Source organism: Seriola lalandi, unplaced genomic scaffold (genome assembly GCF_002814215.2).
Source record: "Seriola lalandi dorsalis isolate HSWRI2012SDOR001 ecotype SW California unplaced genomic scaffold, Sedor1 jcf7180002054616, whole genome shotgun sequence".
Lineage (NCBI taxonomy): Eukaryota > Metazoa > Chordata > Actinopteri > Carangiformes > Carangidae > Seriola > Seriola lalandi.
In genome coordinates this window covers 1050954-1067774 of record NW_019525169.1, presented here as the reverse complement: position 1 = coordinate 1067774, position 16821 = coordinate 1050954, and the positions used below count along the sequence as shown (strand labels likewise).

The following is a 16821-nucleotide window of genomic DNA, read 5'->3' as shown; positions in this document are numbered from 1 at the left end:
CCACCCCCTCCACCCCCTCCCACCCGTCGTCCTCTGTTCTTTTTACTGACTCACCTTCTCAATCACCAGAAGGTGAGGTCATCCAAAAAAGTCTGAGCGGTGACTTTATCTCGAGAACAAATCCTTGCCTGATGGAGCACAGGATCAAACGACCCATATGGTTATACAAGAGGAGAAATACTTTCAAGTTGATCTAGACACACAGACAGAAAAGAGTCAGGGAGGTTTGGAGATAGCAGAGATTGATATGAGAGAGAGAGAGAGAGAGAGGTTAAGTCATTATCAGCTTAAGTCTTTCCAGACCTTAACCTCTCCAGATGTTGTCTTCTACTGGTAAACTTTGTCCAGTTAGTGTTGTACTAAGAAACTTTTTAGAGAACAAACAACATATTCGACAAGTAATGAAACGCACAACTCCTCCATTCACCACCGTGGACATCCCCATACTGGTTTTCATTCAAGAATTGGTTTTCAGATTTTGGTGTGAAAAAATGTGAATGTGCACAAAGCCTCATTTCCATCCAACAACTTCAGAAAGAATTTTACGAGACAGGTCTTATCACCCAGCATCAGTGCCCGACATCACTAATGCTGTTGCGGCTGAACGGAAGCAAATAGCTGCAGTGACGTTCGGTTTGTTATGGTTTCGCAATGGTGTAACGTTCGGCCGTGTAGCGTTCATAAAAATGAATAAATCAAACAAAAAGATGGACATCCACAATGAGAGGTGCCCAGAAGAATTCGCCAAAGTGTTGGTGAACAGTGGTTTGATGTAACGTCATGCAGTATCAGAAGAGAGCTGAACTTGAACCCGCACTTGAGACTGTTTTTGTACCCTCTATGGACAGAAAATGTCAAACGGATTTCGCTTTCGGTGGAAGCTGCCACTTTAAAGACTGAAATTGGGCCCTTTGGCGAGCAGCAGTCAGCTCTGAAGCTTTCACACAGTGGAAATGTCACCTGTCATGCACACTTATTGTCTGCCAGCGCTGTGTGCATCAGCTCTGTCTGACCCTGTGGGCCTGTGCTTTAGCTGCCGTCATGCCCTGTAACTGGCATTAGCTTGGGAGATGGTGACCTGGCACGGTCTGAACCCCCCCACACATTAACCAGCCTTGTTTAAATACAAGCCATGAGTGGATGAGGAATATGATGAGTTGCCCGTTAGCCCGCAGTGAAACGGTATTTAATTGTGCTGGCCTATTTAAAATCCAAATACTTAAGCCGCACATGGCTTCATAAAGCCAACAAGCAGTTCCCCAAAGAGAAGACCTTGCATGGCATGTAAATATGAAGTGCTGCATATCAAAGGGATGTGGAATCAGTCTACTGTATAGCAAGTTTCTGGAGAGACTGGACTATTGAAGCACTGCCTGTTCAGCGTAGAACTTCAAAGTTACTGTCCATAACAAGAAATGCAGTTCTTGCTGTCTACAAAGACAGACTTACACTTGAAAAAGCGCACTAGGACAGAAGCAAAATGCAGGGAATATACACACAGTTCATTTATTCTTTTTGATGGTCTTTTGTGAGTTTGTGCGTATGGGTGTGTGGGAGGCTGTGGCATCTTTCAATAACTGAATCAACTGCTGTCAAAACACAAGAGGAGGGAGAAAAAAAAAAGGAATGAAGAGGAGAAAGACGCAGAGAGAAACAAGAGTCGAGAGGGTGTTAGAGAAGAGAGAGACAAAGAAACACAAGAAGGTGAGCAAAAAGAAGGAGATGAGTGAGGGAGGACAGGAGAATTGTGAGGGGAGAGATTTAAATATAGACTATAAAAAGAGGGGTTGGTCACATTCCATGTCCTCAAACAAAGATGGATGTTTCATTAAACTTTGTAGGTCCAAGTTCTATTTTTAGGTGAATCAGCTTGGTTTCAACTAGTGTTCAAGACCGAATGACCTGAATGAAAACTGACCCTAACCCTTGAGAGGTGAATCATCTCTGCAGAAAGACCATTTATTTGTGTAAAGGAGAGACTGGAAGCTGCGCAGACGAGAACATCTGGTTTCCAGTACAAACCTGCCCCCTTATAACCCATAACCTGTCTTTACTGCAGGGAGGGATTCAGGCACAGACACAGCTCGAGAACCTGTTGATTTCCCAGCATGCCCCGCTCACATTCCTGACCTCCTTCTGTCACTCTCTCACTTGACTTGCCCCTGTTGTCTATATCTATGTCACCCCCACATTTAACCCCACACTTACACTGTTGTCTTTGAGAGCAAGCCGAACAGTCAAGAGCGATTCCGGAGTGACTGACAGGAAACATTTCAACGGATGGGAGAAAAATCACCGGTCTGCCAATCACACTCTCGGCAGCTACTATTAGTATATACACAGAGAACACGAATTCGTCCTCCTGCACAAATATTTGTCAAGATGCCTTTGAGTGTGAGATGTCTGTGACCTGACAAAACCATGAAAGCTGGCCCCCTGTCGAGCTGGGAATCTAGTGAGAAGGCCAAAAGGGAATGATAAGACCACTTTCCTCAACCTCCTGGCCCCCCATTTCTTAATCTGCACCCCCACAGAGACCGAGGCAGTGGGATCGGGGCAGAGATGCCATGAGTATTCAGTTCTCCTCCAACAAGACCATGTTCAGAGAGAGAATAGTACAGCCTCAGGAAAAGACGAAGCGCCCTCAGTCATTTCAATGAGACCTATGCACTGGTACAGCAGGTTTATGAAAGCACCACACATGTAAACGTAGGGATCGTTCAGCAAAAAAATAAAGAAAAAAGCAGCTAAAAAGTTGATTTTAGTGCAACGTAATTGCAGCGTTATCAGGCATCAGATTATATTAGCCAATCAAATACGTGCAATAGGACACTCCTGATAGAATACCTTGTAAAATGAATTGTCAATCTCATAATTGTTTAGATGAAGGATAAAAAAATAAATAAAATTGTTTCTGCAATAAAATTTATGGAGTTGTAAAGTCCTCAAAGTATTTTGCATACAAACTCTAGGATGTCTTAGTCAAAAAGGACTTCCTGGATCATATTTCATTTTCTCACTGCAACCTGTAGCAACATGCCCACGACAATGAAGACCCTTGCATTTTTTTTTTTTAAACACAAGTGCTATTTTTGGGGCCTTCTAATGGTAAATGCTTGACAAGAGCATCCCATCCTTTTAGGCAAAGGAAAGGAAGGAGATCCCAGCTAGGAGTACCTGATCCTTTCAGTAAGCAACATAATGACCTAGCATTACAGGGGACCCACAACAAGCAGAAAAAGCCTAATCCCAATGCTTACAGACTGCCTATAGGCAGAAATACATTCAGAGCAATTTGAGTAGAAGGGGGCGGCAACGTGACATATTTTCCAGTTTAAGAAAATTTAAGGAGCGATGACAATGATTGCACACATCAGTTTTTGCAAATCCATTTAGAGTGTCTCATGTGCACAGATCACATGCAAGAAGAAGAGTAAAAGATCATTAGAGACAAGCTGATGTTCAGAATCAGAGTCTGGCTCATTACTTACTGTGGACAGAGCCTTGTGGCTGAGTTGAGGCTTTAGGTGGGCTGATCCTGCTCTTGGGAGGGACCATCTCCATATTTTGGCCCTTCTCACCTGGACTTTGGCTGGGGGCCGGCGCCTCAGTCTGGGCCTCGCTCTGTGCTTTGTCCTGTGGCACAGCGGCCGTTAAAGACTTCTGCCTGTTCAGGATACCATCGCTACCTGCCCTCATCAGCTTCTCCCCCACGCTCAGCACCCGGACTCGACCGGCCGCAGCAGCCGTGCCAGGGCATTCCTTCCTGGGGGAGGGCAACTTGGATCCGGCCCCTGCCGATGGGGGCCGGGCCAGCCTGGAGGCTTTGGACATCCTGCAGGTCAGTGGATCAGTAGAGCTCCTCAGTCTTTCTCAGCCAGTGTGACTGCAGCTGCCTCCTGTGGGTAATCCAGGGTTTCTCAACTCACTGTGAATGTGACTCGGTGACTCTCCAGCTCCAGCGTGTTGTGACTGGTGCAGGTAGGCTGAGAGGGCCAGAGGGAGGGAGGGCACTTTTGGGAAGCCGGGTGGGAGGTGAGCAAAGGGTGTGGGGGGTGGGAGGGGGGGTCAATAGCTCCTTGGAAGGTGTTCTCTTCTCCTGGCGTGGCCTCCTGGGCTCATTCTCCAAAGCAAACAGTAGATGTGTGTAAGTAAGTGAATGTGTGTGTGCTGTTGTATGTGTGGATAAACCTGTGGAGTGGCAGGACGTGCTGTGCCAAATGCAAACAGAAACTCAGGTCTCCAGTGTCAGCGCATTCCGGCTTTTTAATCCCCCCTCTGCCTCTCCTTCTCTGTCTTTCACACTCTCTCCCTCTCCGTCCCTCTCTTTTTTCTCAATTTCTCGCGCTCCTTCTCTTCTTCAACTTCTCTTCCTACCTCCTGTCCAATAATTCTTCCCCATGTTCCTGTCCTCTTGTGCTTTCTCTCTCCTCCTCTCTTTTGCTTCGGTTCACTCGCTCTTCTTTGCTGATGCTCAGCGGGTAACCATTCCAGCGCTCCGGCAGGCAGGGAGACCAGTGAGAGAAAGATTTAGAGACTGCAAGAGAAAAAAAAGAGAAAAAAAAAAAGAAAAGAGCACCAGGGAGAAAGAGAAAGTGCCGGCAGAGGCTTTGCGGAGGAGCCCTTCTCTTCAGGTGCAGCTGCTCAAGCTGTTCCAGATGTGTGTGCAGCGCTTTACGTCATCGGTGACTGCTCAGAGCCACACTGGTACAATCACTGGCTTCACCTCCTCCTATCTTCACTCTTTCCTCTTTCCTCATCTTTTTCTCTGTCCGTCTCTGGTCCCTCTAGTTCAGACAGCCTGGATTGCTCACGTGTGCTCAGATGTTCAGGCTACCACAGGCAGGAATGCGCACACACACACACACACACACACACACACACACACACACACATAAAATACAACACACTCACTGGTGGAATTTAAAGAGAATTAAAGACCGCAAAGGAGGGGAGAATTGCAGCGTGTGTGTGTGTGTGTGTTTGTGTGTGTGCAAAAGACACACAGTGAAGCTGTCCTGATCTCCTGCGCTGAAAACATCAGCTGTGACAAGAAGAAAAAAAAAAAAAGGCAGCAGAAGTTGGCTGGGGGAGAAACAGCCAAGAAGAGAAGATCAGAGCTTTAAAACACTTCTCTCCCTCTTACCCTCTGTCCTGGAAAAGAAACAAAAACAAATTCACTTCTCATCCTCAAAAACACTCACTTCTCCCATGGACCAAAAAACATGTCTTCTCTTTTGACAAAGTGCTTTTGTCTGACAATTGTCTGACCCACGGAAATTTCCTCTACAGTCCACAGTGATCATTGCCAGACAAGCAAAATAATAATAAATAAAATACAGTATGAATCAGTGTTGGTAGGGCAGACACAGAAAGAGCAAAAAACTACAACTCTGACCCATAAAAGAAAGATTTTATGGCCATTTAAAAAAAAAAAAAATGTGAAAAGAAGTCTTTGTCTCTGTGACTCTGGAAAGTAAACCACAACTTGTCTAATTCATTAACTCCGAAGATATGTCACCCTATTTTGAGCTCCGAGCCTGTGACAACTCATGTAATATGCCGCAGCATGCGAAATGGACATGTGATATAACGCACAGGGACGCCATTGCGTGCTTACTGACTACACATCAGAAAATGGATTACAGTGAGCGAAAGGATCAACTGTGTCCAGGCAACACGTTATAAAAGAGCAACAATCCTCATGGACTGGACCACTGGCTTAGTTTTACACAGGGACGATTTGTCTCTCTGAACTGGGGCTGTGCGACTAAGATAGAGTCCTGGTAAAAAAAAAAAAAAGAAAAAAAGAAAAAAGAAAAAGAAAAGCCAGATTTGGAATTTGACATGTGCCGCCATGTTTAATCTACTTCTGTGTTTGGAAATGTATGGCAGGATCAAACACTGACGTACATGTAACAAGTTTACAAAGAGATTTCCAGGTACAGAAGACTCGATCAATTCCTCTATAACAACCCCCCCCCCCCTTCATGATTGCATTTTGGGCTGCTAAGCTTTCTGAACATGATGACAGCCATCACTGATCGTATAGATATGAAATATTAATCATATTGCCACATATCTGTATGGCTTTAGATAAAGAGCAAAGCAGATTGACCTACATACTTTCCCAATGAATAGTTCGCTGACAAAATCTGAGGGCTAAGAACCTCATGGGAACCGCTTCATGCCTGATGGATTTTAGAAAGAGAGGAAAAGAAGAAGAAGATAGAGACTTTACTATAAGATTAAATATTAGAATTGTGTCAGATTATAAATGTGCATCACCAGTTTGGGTAATGTCGACTATGTTTACAGTATCGTAGTACTAAGGATTACGTCAAACCTAAAAAAAAAGGAGTGACCTTGAAAAAAACACAGACTCCATATAGTTTCCAGTGAGTGAGTGTAATGGTAACTTTCTCATACTATGGTTTCATGGCTATTTGTGTGTGTACATGCTAGGAGTAAATGAAAGCCCTCTGTGTGGATCGCATGCCTCCCAGGCTCTCAGCCAGTTCAGACTCAGTAGACAAACGGCGGGAAGTTGGTTCAAAGGATTTAAATAACATAGCATTTAGGGATGGATATAATTTGAGTTTCCTAATTAAGCCTGTGATTTTGTGCAATGTGATAGATCATAAAGTGCGTCTATGTTTCATATAACAATCCCTGATGTTGACACACTATTCAGGCATGGCAGCAATTTGCATTTCAAAACTACAAGTGGAAAACAGCCTACCACAAGTATTTTAACTTCAAAAGCAAAACTTGTGAGAGATGATTATCTGATGAGTTGAAATTGGCTCTGACAATAAAGACCTGAATGACAAAACTGCCACCCACCAATGCTCAAGCTCGTGCCAAATAGCCAACGATTGTCTCGCTTTCAAGCAGGGAGTGTGCAGTGGGGGATTGAAAAGTTTAAGTTGTGGAAGGGTGGGATGGGCGGTTATGGAAAAACAATGGTGCAGAAAATTCAAGTTCTGGTACAGCTGCTTCTGACCCATGAGTGTGTAGAGGAAGAGCTGTCGAAGTGGGGTGGTGGACTCAGCAAGTGTTGTCTGAGTGCCTCTGTGGTATTTCTCTAATTAACTGACTTTTCTGTCTGGGGGTTATTATTAAACTGGGGGCATAGGTTACAAACGACTCACCCCCCATGAACTGAGCTGAGGCTGGTGCAGACTAAGCTCGCAGTTCCTGTACCATCTGCCAAGATTTTGCCAAGCAAATTAGGCTTTTTTGAGATAATGAGTGTGAATGAAAGCTGCAAGAGAATGCTTGAAGCCACTAAAGCTCAGACACATTCAATAGAAATGATGTATGTGTTGTAGTTTAAAGCTGCTACAATCAATATTTTCCTATTAACACTGGGTCACATAACTACCTGTATGTGAAAGGAGTCGCTCACAGTGATGAAGTCCACAGAGAAATATCACCAGACTCTACAGCTTCCCTTAGACTTATGGAGATTTTTACTGTCTTTCAGCTCATTGTTTTGGTTTATTCAGGCTACGTCCACACTCTTGCGTTTTAAACGTAAACGATCTCCATCCAGACGACCGTTGCAGTTCTGTATCAGAAACGATCTCTATCCTATCATACCTGAAAACGCACACATACGTGACCAATCACGCACACTGGGTATGTGCGACTTGGCGTAAACAGGAAGTAGATTTGTCTTCTCTGCAGTTGATTAGTTGCGAAAAAATACTATGAATGAGTAACAGCAAAGGCAGCTACAGACAACAGGGTCAGTAACACTTGTATTTCATTATTCATGTTGCTTTAACCACTAGTAGTTAAGGCTGATAAGACCCAATCAGGGAGCGACCATGGGTGTCTACATAAACATAGCGAAAGTAATGCATTTGAAAACTAAAGTGTGGACGTAGCCTTAGTCTCACCGCTCTGAGAGTGCAGTTTTAAACAGCATCAGTTATTTTTTCAAAAAGGCTTTAACAACTGACCGTATGCTACCTGCCCAGAAAGAGTGGAGAGACAAAGTTAGCGGCTAGCTGGTGAACACTGCTGGTGCATTTACTTGATAAAAAGACACATATTTTAGTAAGAAGTTGATGGCAACCCAAAACAAGCTAAAAGGAGAGGGAATACTGGACTTTATTTCCAGGTGGACACAAACAACTCCACAACTCCAAATGAATGCTAATGTTGCACTGTATCTGTGTTTGCTAACAAGTTCACCAGATAAACGTAAAAGGCTTTTTAAATTCTGTCACTGCAGGTTAAAGATTAAACTTGCTTTGCTGGAAGAGGCGGCCTGCTCAGGCTGAAAACAACACTGATGAGAGTAAAACCAAAACCAAATCTGTGGATTCATCATTATGGGCGCCCCATTTCACAAACACAATCAATCCATTGTTGATATAAAAATATTGATTATAGCAGCCTTAACTTCCCAATGACTGCCTCTTTTTACAGAGGAAAAAGCACAAAAGCCAAGTTTATACAAGGCTTGAGGTGGACTGTTGGGTGGGGGATTTGGGAGGCAATTGTGGGGGAGGTGTGGGGAGCTGTGTACCTCTCTGCTGAGGATTAAGGTTGGGTATGTTTTCCAAGCCCTCGGGGGTTGGTTGTTTCTTTCCTACATTCCATCTCGGAGCTCCCTCCCAACCATATCATGAGTCATTACTGACTGTAACATTCACTCAATATCAGCGGCTGAATCAGTTACTGAAAGCAGACTACAAGCTCTACAGAAATGCACAGACACACAACAGCAGCCATGAGCAGTGCTGAAGCACCGGTACTGCAGCAGGTCAGGGTGCCGATGTGTACACAACAGAGGTTTGAGACCATGGTTGCAACTGTTCCTCTCCTGGATTTCCTCTCATCCGCCATGATGCATTACACATCGGGACAGAAATACCATCAAATAATCTTTTAATCTACAACTTACTGGAAATTGCTGCATCATCTAGAATAGATTTAGTTGATTTTACCGGGAAAAGCGTATTACTGAGTGGCAAACTCGGTCAAACTTGCACCGAGCCTACAGTAAAACTCAAGTGTTCTTCAGAATAACAATTTCTTACGCGGGCAAACAATCAATATTTCATCACAGACTTTTTAGTAGTTCGCAGACTCATGAAATGAACATCTGAATCTGAATCTCTATCTGGAACACATACTGTAGCTTAAATTGGCCAACAACATCAACAACGACACACCATGCCTTTTCTTTCCATTCCTTTAGTTCTAGCTGGTGACTGCACCCGACTCGTGGGTGAAGAAAAGTGACTCAAAGGCAGAAAAGAAGTCCATGAGACGATGAGACTCGCTGACAGTCGGGGCCAATTAGTCTTAGCGCTCAGCTGCTCCCTGGGGAAAGCCGCCCAACATGTCACATTATCTGCTGCATTAAGTCACAGTAAATGCAGCACTGATCATGGCAGAGGGCGCTGAGCGGAGCCTGCCACTCATTCAACAGGTCAGAGGAGATGGTGGCCCGGTCAGGCGAAGTGCTGTCTCCGCCATTATCATCAACTGTCACTAAAACAAACAAGATTGATTGAGGTGAGCTCACAGTATTGTCACATTTCCTGCGCTCTAATGAACCAGAACATTGCTTGAGGTTTTAAAAGGTGGCACCATTCCATGTTCAAATCTTTAGTATCATACTGAAGCTTAAAGGAAAATTCTGCTAAACATTCACAGCAGACAATTCAGAATCTTTGCAAAAGTATACCACAAGTGTAAAAGTTTGATTTCCTGCATGCATTACTTTTTGTATACTGTGGAAAACCTGCATGTAAAAACTTGAAGGATGCTCCCTAGTCCAAGAATTGACAATCAGCTGCCAAAAAGCATTACACTGACAAACTATGTTGTTGAAATTTCAAATCCAGAAGCACTCAGTGAGTGCATGTCTCCGCCAAAGCTGCAGGATCTTCCAAATTTGTTTTTGTAACAAAAGAAAATGTTTAGAATTGTTTAGTCTGAATCTGGATCAACATCAACATGAAAATGTGCATGATGACAGAAAATAATAAAAATATATTTTATTTCAGTGGAGTAAACAGCTTGTGAGAGAAGAGCAAAAAAAAAATCTCATAATGTTAACAAATGCTATTAGAAGAATTATTGGAGAGATATCCAGAGTCAAAACCCAACACTTGCTCCTAACTTTCTCCAAATTTCACTGGAGTCCATTTCAAAATTTCAGAGGTATTATGCCAACAAGAAGATGCACAAAGACAAGAGGAAAAGGAACCTGCTTGGCAGAGACAGAGATAATTAGAATGTGAATTTGGAAATAAATAAATCGTGATGCTGCATCTGTCTCAGACAAGTTGATGTATTTTCAAAGGATGAAACGAATGGAAAACATGGCTGTCTATAATGTAGGAAATCAACCTAAACATGTATGGTATAGTTTAGGAAAAATTCACAGTGACAGAACAGACTCAGCTTGTAGTTAACAGGCTAAACCCTGTTTACAAAAATGATTTATGGACTCTGCTGTCTCCTCTATGATAGCAGAAAGACACTCTGAAAAAGGAAAAGCTTTTTGGGAACAAAGTCATGTCATCTCATTTTGGTGAGGCCCTGTCCCCTGGAAATAGTAGAACCCCCTTTTTAACACGGGTCCATAAGAGGATTATTGTAGCAGATGCTGAAAAAGGGAAATGTTTACCTCAAATGTTCTCAGTGGGCTCACACAATGAAAGGCAACAAAACAGAACATAACAAACAGGGAGTCAATATTAAGATATGTTACAGCTTTGAGTGAGAAGGGATTCTGCATGAGGTGCCTCCGTCTGTGTCATCATGAATCCTTCCTCCTTATGTCCTGTCTCTGGGGCCCCCCTGTGGCCTTATGAATCACTCCTGCTCTTTACTCTCGGCATGTGAGCTATTCACATGCTCAACAAAAAAAAAAAAAAAAAAAAAAAAACCCAGCTCACAGTTTGGACATGTCTACCTCTAAACTCATATTTTCATTCAGTTTACCCCAGAGGCAGTGGATATGCATAAAGCTCACAACCTCATCCCGTCCTTTACGCCTCAGCATTTTAGGAGAGTTTAGCTTCTTATCTGGACAGCCTGTCAAGTGTGTTATTGGATGCAAACTGAATGCCTCTGCCTTAAGTGTATAAAAGAGGATATGAGGAGAGACAAACCACCTCTCCATTCAGACTGATGTAAATAAGAGGCTTCTCCATTCTCTTTATGGTTTATTGATTTATAGTTCGATGGCTGGCTGCAAGACAGAGGAAGAAAATAGCATAAAAAAAAGAGGGAGAGAGAGAGATAGCGAGGAAGACAGAGAGGAGTAGCAACCGAATTCTGAAACAGCAGCATCTTTCTGGGAACAAAAGCTGCGTCACCTTAATGACACCTTCCCGCACCGCAAAGCTCCCGAGAAAAACATGTGAATAAATGTGACAAAAAAACACCCAAACATGCAAACGCACCTGGAACACATACAATAATGAAATCAGAAGCCTTGTGAAACTCAAATACTGTAAGATAATTATATTGTCAAGATTTCCATGGTAATAAATGAAACAGTGAAAGTAAAAAAAAAAAAAAAAGGTTTGAAGCCTCCCTTTCAGATGTGGTGGGAAACCACTCATACTCATGTCATGAGAACAGTATTCTAGTGTTACAGTGAGGGAATTAAGGAGATGAGGTTTCCAGAGTCAGAACTGAGGTGTTTTTGATTCAGCAGTCAAATGAGAAGGCTGCTTTTGGCACACGTACGTAGCCAAAACATAGGCAGCCAAAACATTTCACATCAGCTGAGGAAGCAGAAAAAGGTTAATACATTGAAATAAATGCTGATTTTTATGCATGGGAAGAAAAGGGAGTATCTCCAAAACGAGATATATCTTTTAAAAAAGTCTGTAATTTTATCCCCCACCTGCTCATCTTCACCTCAGCTAAATTTGAAGTGAATACAAAAACACAAACACGTGAGAACATGCGTTCATGCACACACGCAAGCAAGCAGACACACACACACACACACACATCCAAACCATAAGGACCTGTTAGATCATGTTGTTAGCATCATGTAAACAGCTTGAGGAGCTAAAGGAGCTTTTTAGTGACTCATATATTATGAGAGAGGAATGCTCATATTTTCTGTGCCGGGACAGCTGTACCCTTGGTTTTCTTCTGCTCTTGCATCTTTGAAAAAAATAGGGGAGATATTTTAAGGAACATGTTCGCCGTGTGCAGCATAAAGCCCTGCGTGTACACAAGGGAAGAAAATACTTGTCCGCGTGAATTCAAGTCGAGATGCTTGTTAATCTGACATAAATATGACAGATATGACAGATGTCACTATGTTGGAAAAATGAACAAAACTGGTGGGTTATTTGAGGCTCTAGGACGCACCAGTATGAATATTGGAAACTTGAAACATGAAATCCTAAAATTCCAGAAGAAAATATGATGTACCAGACACGTCTAAACATATAACTCATGACTAAAGTTACTTGAAGTCTTAAAGAGGAAATTCCACCAAACCTGATGAAACTATTGCCACATTTTCTTCCTTTTCCTTGTTCTTACTTGTTTTTGTTTTGTTTTTTATTTCCAAAAGGGTCAGCTTGAACTTCTGAGTTTAGGATAACAGTGCAAAGAACAAAACAAGATTATTCTATCTTTGATGGGAAACTGTCGTTAACTTTGAGGTTAGGATGAGCAGAAATCACTAGAACAATTGTTAACATACGGACGGGTGACAAATTAACAGGAAATCTTAAATAAATGAGCAGATACAAACAAATGCAAATGCTTCCATACAGGGTACAAGAGGCCACTATAGGGCTGCTCTTTATTGATTAAGCTGCCAATTATTTTGATCAATTATTCAATTTATCTTTTCAAACATAGAAAGATTTTTATTTTCCGGAGTCAAAGCTGGCATCATCAAATGTCCAACTAATGTCTGAAAACTCAAAGATTTACTGTTTACTGTCGTGTTTTCAGTATGTATTATTGAGTTAGATTCATGACAGAATACTCAGTACTGTCTGAGTACTTTCTGAAGCCACTGCAGTTGTTGGTCAACTTTCCGTAAATTGACTTATCGATTAATTGACTAATTGTTGTAGCTCTAAGTGACTGAATGGTTTAACGTGTATGAAAAAGATTTGAATCATATGTGTTGAGCACAGTGAAGGAATATGTTTTGGAAGAATGTCGTTTCATCTATGACGAGAAGCACTGAGGCTGAGTTTTTATGTCTTCATGTTTTTTCCTTTACTTGGTCAGCCATCTGTAGCTCATTAATGTGTGAGATGCTCCATCCTGTTTGAAATATGCTGCTCCAGAATCTGCTAATTGAACGATATGAACCTTAATGTGGTGAAGTGTCAATTCCTCGGCAGTTATTCTAGAGGTTTTCCAACCTGAAGTGAGTAATGTTTTATACTGATGACTCCCTTTCTACCATAGAAGCAGCAGCGTACCCAAATTTATGCTCACAGGGGCTATTTCATTTTTGACCTTTAACATGTGAAAATGCCATTTGTCTAAGTGCTCTAGGGGGGGATTGTGAATAATCTGTGTGTGCCTGTGTCTATATCTGCATGTGTCCATGTGTGTGTGTACACATGCTTGCCAAGAAAGTAGATTTTCATTGGTGGTTTTCATGGCTTGAGTCTCTAAATCAAGCTGACAGCTTTCAAATGACCGATTATCATCCCCATAAATTTGCATACTTTCACCGGTGAATATCATTCCACTCAACATCACAAATACATCAGTGATTAAAACTATATCATATGTTGTAAATCAGACTGAGCTGAACTGTGTGGAGCACATGGTGGGAATCTTACAGTCTGCAACTCAGAGGGTAGACGCTTGTGTAAAACCTTGTATAAGTTCATTTAAAGCACAACCTCGCCTCCCAGGCATTCTGTGTTGCCACTTAACAGCGTGTATTAAAACCAGAAATTAATTTCAAAGCTCAGTGTTATCTCAACATCTTTATAACCTATGTCTGCACAGGCAAGATAGATTAAGCTAGCCAGCCATGCAAACATCTTTACACATCTTCATTAATGTGACTTTTCTTTCAGCCCTCCTTCCCAGCGAGGCGGGAGACTTGGCCAAGTGCTTGGATGAGGGATGATGAATATGAACGCTTTTCCAAACTCCAAAACAAGTGACAGTAACAAGCACTCTTGCATGGCTAAAAAATGACTTGAAAAGGGGGGTGGGGTTGGGGGGGTTGTTGTTGTTGTGGTGTGATCACAGATCATCACAGAAGCAGAGAGAGGGAGGAACGGGAGCATCAGAGTGGTTTGCTTTCAAGTCTCATGCTTTTATTTCCAGAACTGCATATCACAAGCTGGACAAACCATGACCGTGACACTGTTTCTAAGTTTCCCCAAAATCCTTGGCATTTCTGTAAAGTGCGGCTGAACAATTAATTGAAATATACTCGAAATTCTAATACGGCCAAGTGCAATATCCATTTCAATGCTTTTTGATAATGATAAAAAATGTGTCACAACATACCATAAATGAAGCATTGTGGTGCTACAGAGACGCCCTGGTCTACAAATCATATTCTGCAGACGTGAAAAGGAACATGCTTGTTCAGTACAGGCCAGGAAAAAAATCACATCATCATAAATTTGATACTTTCTTCAGTGAAAATGAAATGCAAAAATTCAAATTACCATCCCAATGAGAACTTTTTTTTTTTTGCATAACGTTCAGCCTTACTGTACAGCAGTTTGTGGTTATTGATATATCTGAGATAAGTTAATATCTGCCAGTCCATCAGAGAAAGAGAACACGTGGAGGAAATAGAAAAGAGTTGAGAGATATCAAGGGGTGAAATCCTAAGAAAAGACGAGATAACTAGTGTGTATCTGTGTGTGCGCTTCCCAAAGTCCCAGTAGTGAATGAGCAACATGTGAACTGGAATGACACCAAACACCAGCAACCATGCAACAACACAACAGGAAGTCATCCAGCTGTACTCATAAATACAAGTAGGCAAGCACACGCACACACATGCACAGTCACACACAAATACACAAGGCTTCAGTCAGCAGCAGAGATCTGCTGAGCAAACAACACAGGCCAGGGCCTGGACAAACACAGGACAGATAAGTATCTGACACAGGGGGCAAAAAGTGATGAAGAAGACACAAAGAAGGGCGCACGAGGGCTCTAAATGTGAAGCTTGAAATAGAGATGGTGAGAAAAATAAATCAGAACCAAAATGGCAATTAATGATGGAGGGAACGATGCAGGATTGAACGGATGAAAGACAGAGGTGAAGGAGTAGTCATGTAAGATATGAAGACGTGCTTTATGGGTCTGGTCTCAAGACAAAAAAAAATACTGATTCTTAAGCTTCACTTCTCTTCATTATGCTATGGCCCAAATGCTTCTACAGGAATAATGAGCCCCGATCTTTATGGCTTTCCTCTATGGCAGTAATCCGAATTAACAGTCCAGTTCCTCAGCTAGAAATAGCATTGACTTGAGGCTAATTGTAATAAATTGCAAAAGGAATAGCTGCAGATGATTGTTGACAGCCCAGCCTATGGGAAACAGAGAGTTATGTGTAATTTTACTGCAGGATGAGTGTATTCTCATGCCACAACATCTGGCATTTATCTACTCAATCTGAGGCGCACTTCTGGGGAAAATAAAGGGGGTTTCGTAAGTGTCAATTAGAAGTGAAACGTTTCACAACCGCTGACTGACAAGAATACAAGGACTTGCTTGACAAAACTCAATCACATCCTCCAAGACTCTACTGTGTGATGCTAACAGGGAGTGTAATGGCCCTACAGTGGCTCTTTGTTTCCCAGAGTTAATTCATCAAATGGCAACCTAACTGGAGCACTGGCACACACATGTTTTTGATTGGCCTTCAATTTCAGAACTTTGGTCAGGGGTCAGTCAGGCCCATCCCTCGTCTGACATCTGCCCTGACCCCTTTGCCTTGTCGCAGGTTTGTGTACACACATGTTTCAGTGTTCGTGTTGAGCTGAGACTCAGCCGGACCCCCGTGGGTGTGTTTCCTGTGCTGTGTCGCGCTGTCGGTCTCCCTAACCACACCTCCGGCCTCCCTAAGGTGCTGATGAAAAGACTTCAGAGGCCCGATTCATCTGGGCCAAGGCCTCCTTAATGAAGTGATGAACTCACTCTGAGATGCAGACATGCACTAGGTGCCGGAGACGCTGATTAGAGAAAGAGCGTGAGGGAGAGGAAGGAGAGGGGGAAGAGGAGGGGGAAAAAATCTTCCTCTCTTGAGGTAGAACTGGTCCTTCAATCTCTGCTGCCCCTCTGCTCTGAGTGGAAGAGGGAGGGGCGGGGAGCTTTGGCCAAAAACCCCCGGAGTCTGATCCTCATTAAGAAGCACAAAGAACATCAAAGACCAACCCCAAACCTCTATCAGTCAGGAGCACCCAATCCCCATGATATTAAAACTCCCAGGCGCCTCTCAGTGTCAAGTTCTGAGGCAGGCAGAGGGGCTCGGGTGACTCAGGGGTTGGGGGACTTTAAGGTCCTGAAGGTCAATGGAAAAGTTGAGCTAAGTTCTCCTCACCTCAGTGATTGGCCACTGCTGAATAAGCTTTCTGCTGAAAGGGGGAAGGAAAAAAAGTAGATGATAACTAGCAGCTGTGGGTAAATGCAAACTAGCAGATGTGAATAAACTGTAAACTATTTAAACTTGAAAACACAACACATCTCCCTGCTGACTTACAACTGGGAGCTAACTGAACTAGAACCGAGTAGTTTCTTTAGACTTTATTCTTCAGTTAAACTTCACTAGATCTATAAAAAAAAATGAGTTGAACAGATATTAAATTCAAC

At 42.6% G+C, this 16821-nt stretch overlaps 1 protein-coding gene across 12 annotated transcripts in view; it reads right to left on the bottom strand.

The window, feature by feature from the left end:
• kiaa1217 (KIAA1217 ortholog) overlaps nt 1-16821 on the bottom strand; it is a 109890-nt gene that overhangs the window by 80771 nt on the left and 12298 nt on the right. For 2 of the 12 annotated variants that reach the window (XM_087177645.1, XM_087177652.1), the window contains exon 1: nt 3492-3912. The exons of 1 other annotated variant lie outside the window; for it this stretch is intronic. In XM_087177645.1, the coding sequence (XP_087033771.1) occupies nt 3492-3834 (343 nt within the window). In that variant the 5' untranslated portion in view covers nt 3835-3912. Of the gene's footprint in view, nt 1-3491; nt 3921-16821 lie in introns of those variants that run through there. 9 more of the 12 variants (XM_087177646.1, XM_087177650.1, XM_087177660.1 and 6 more) reach the window with 7 other exon arrangements.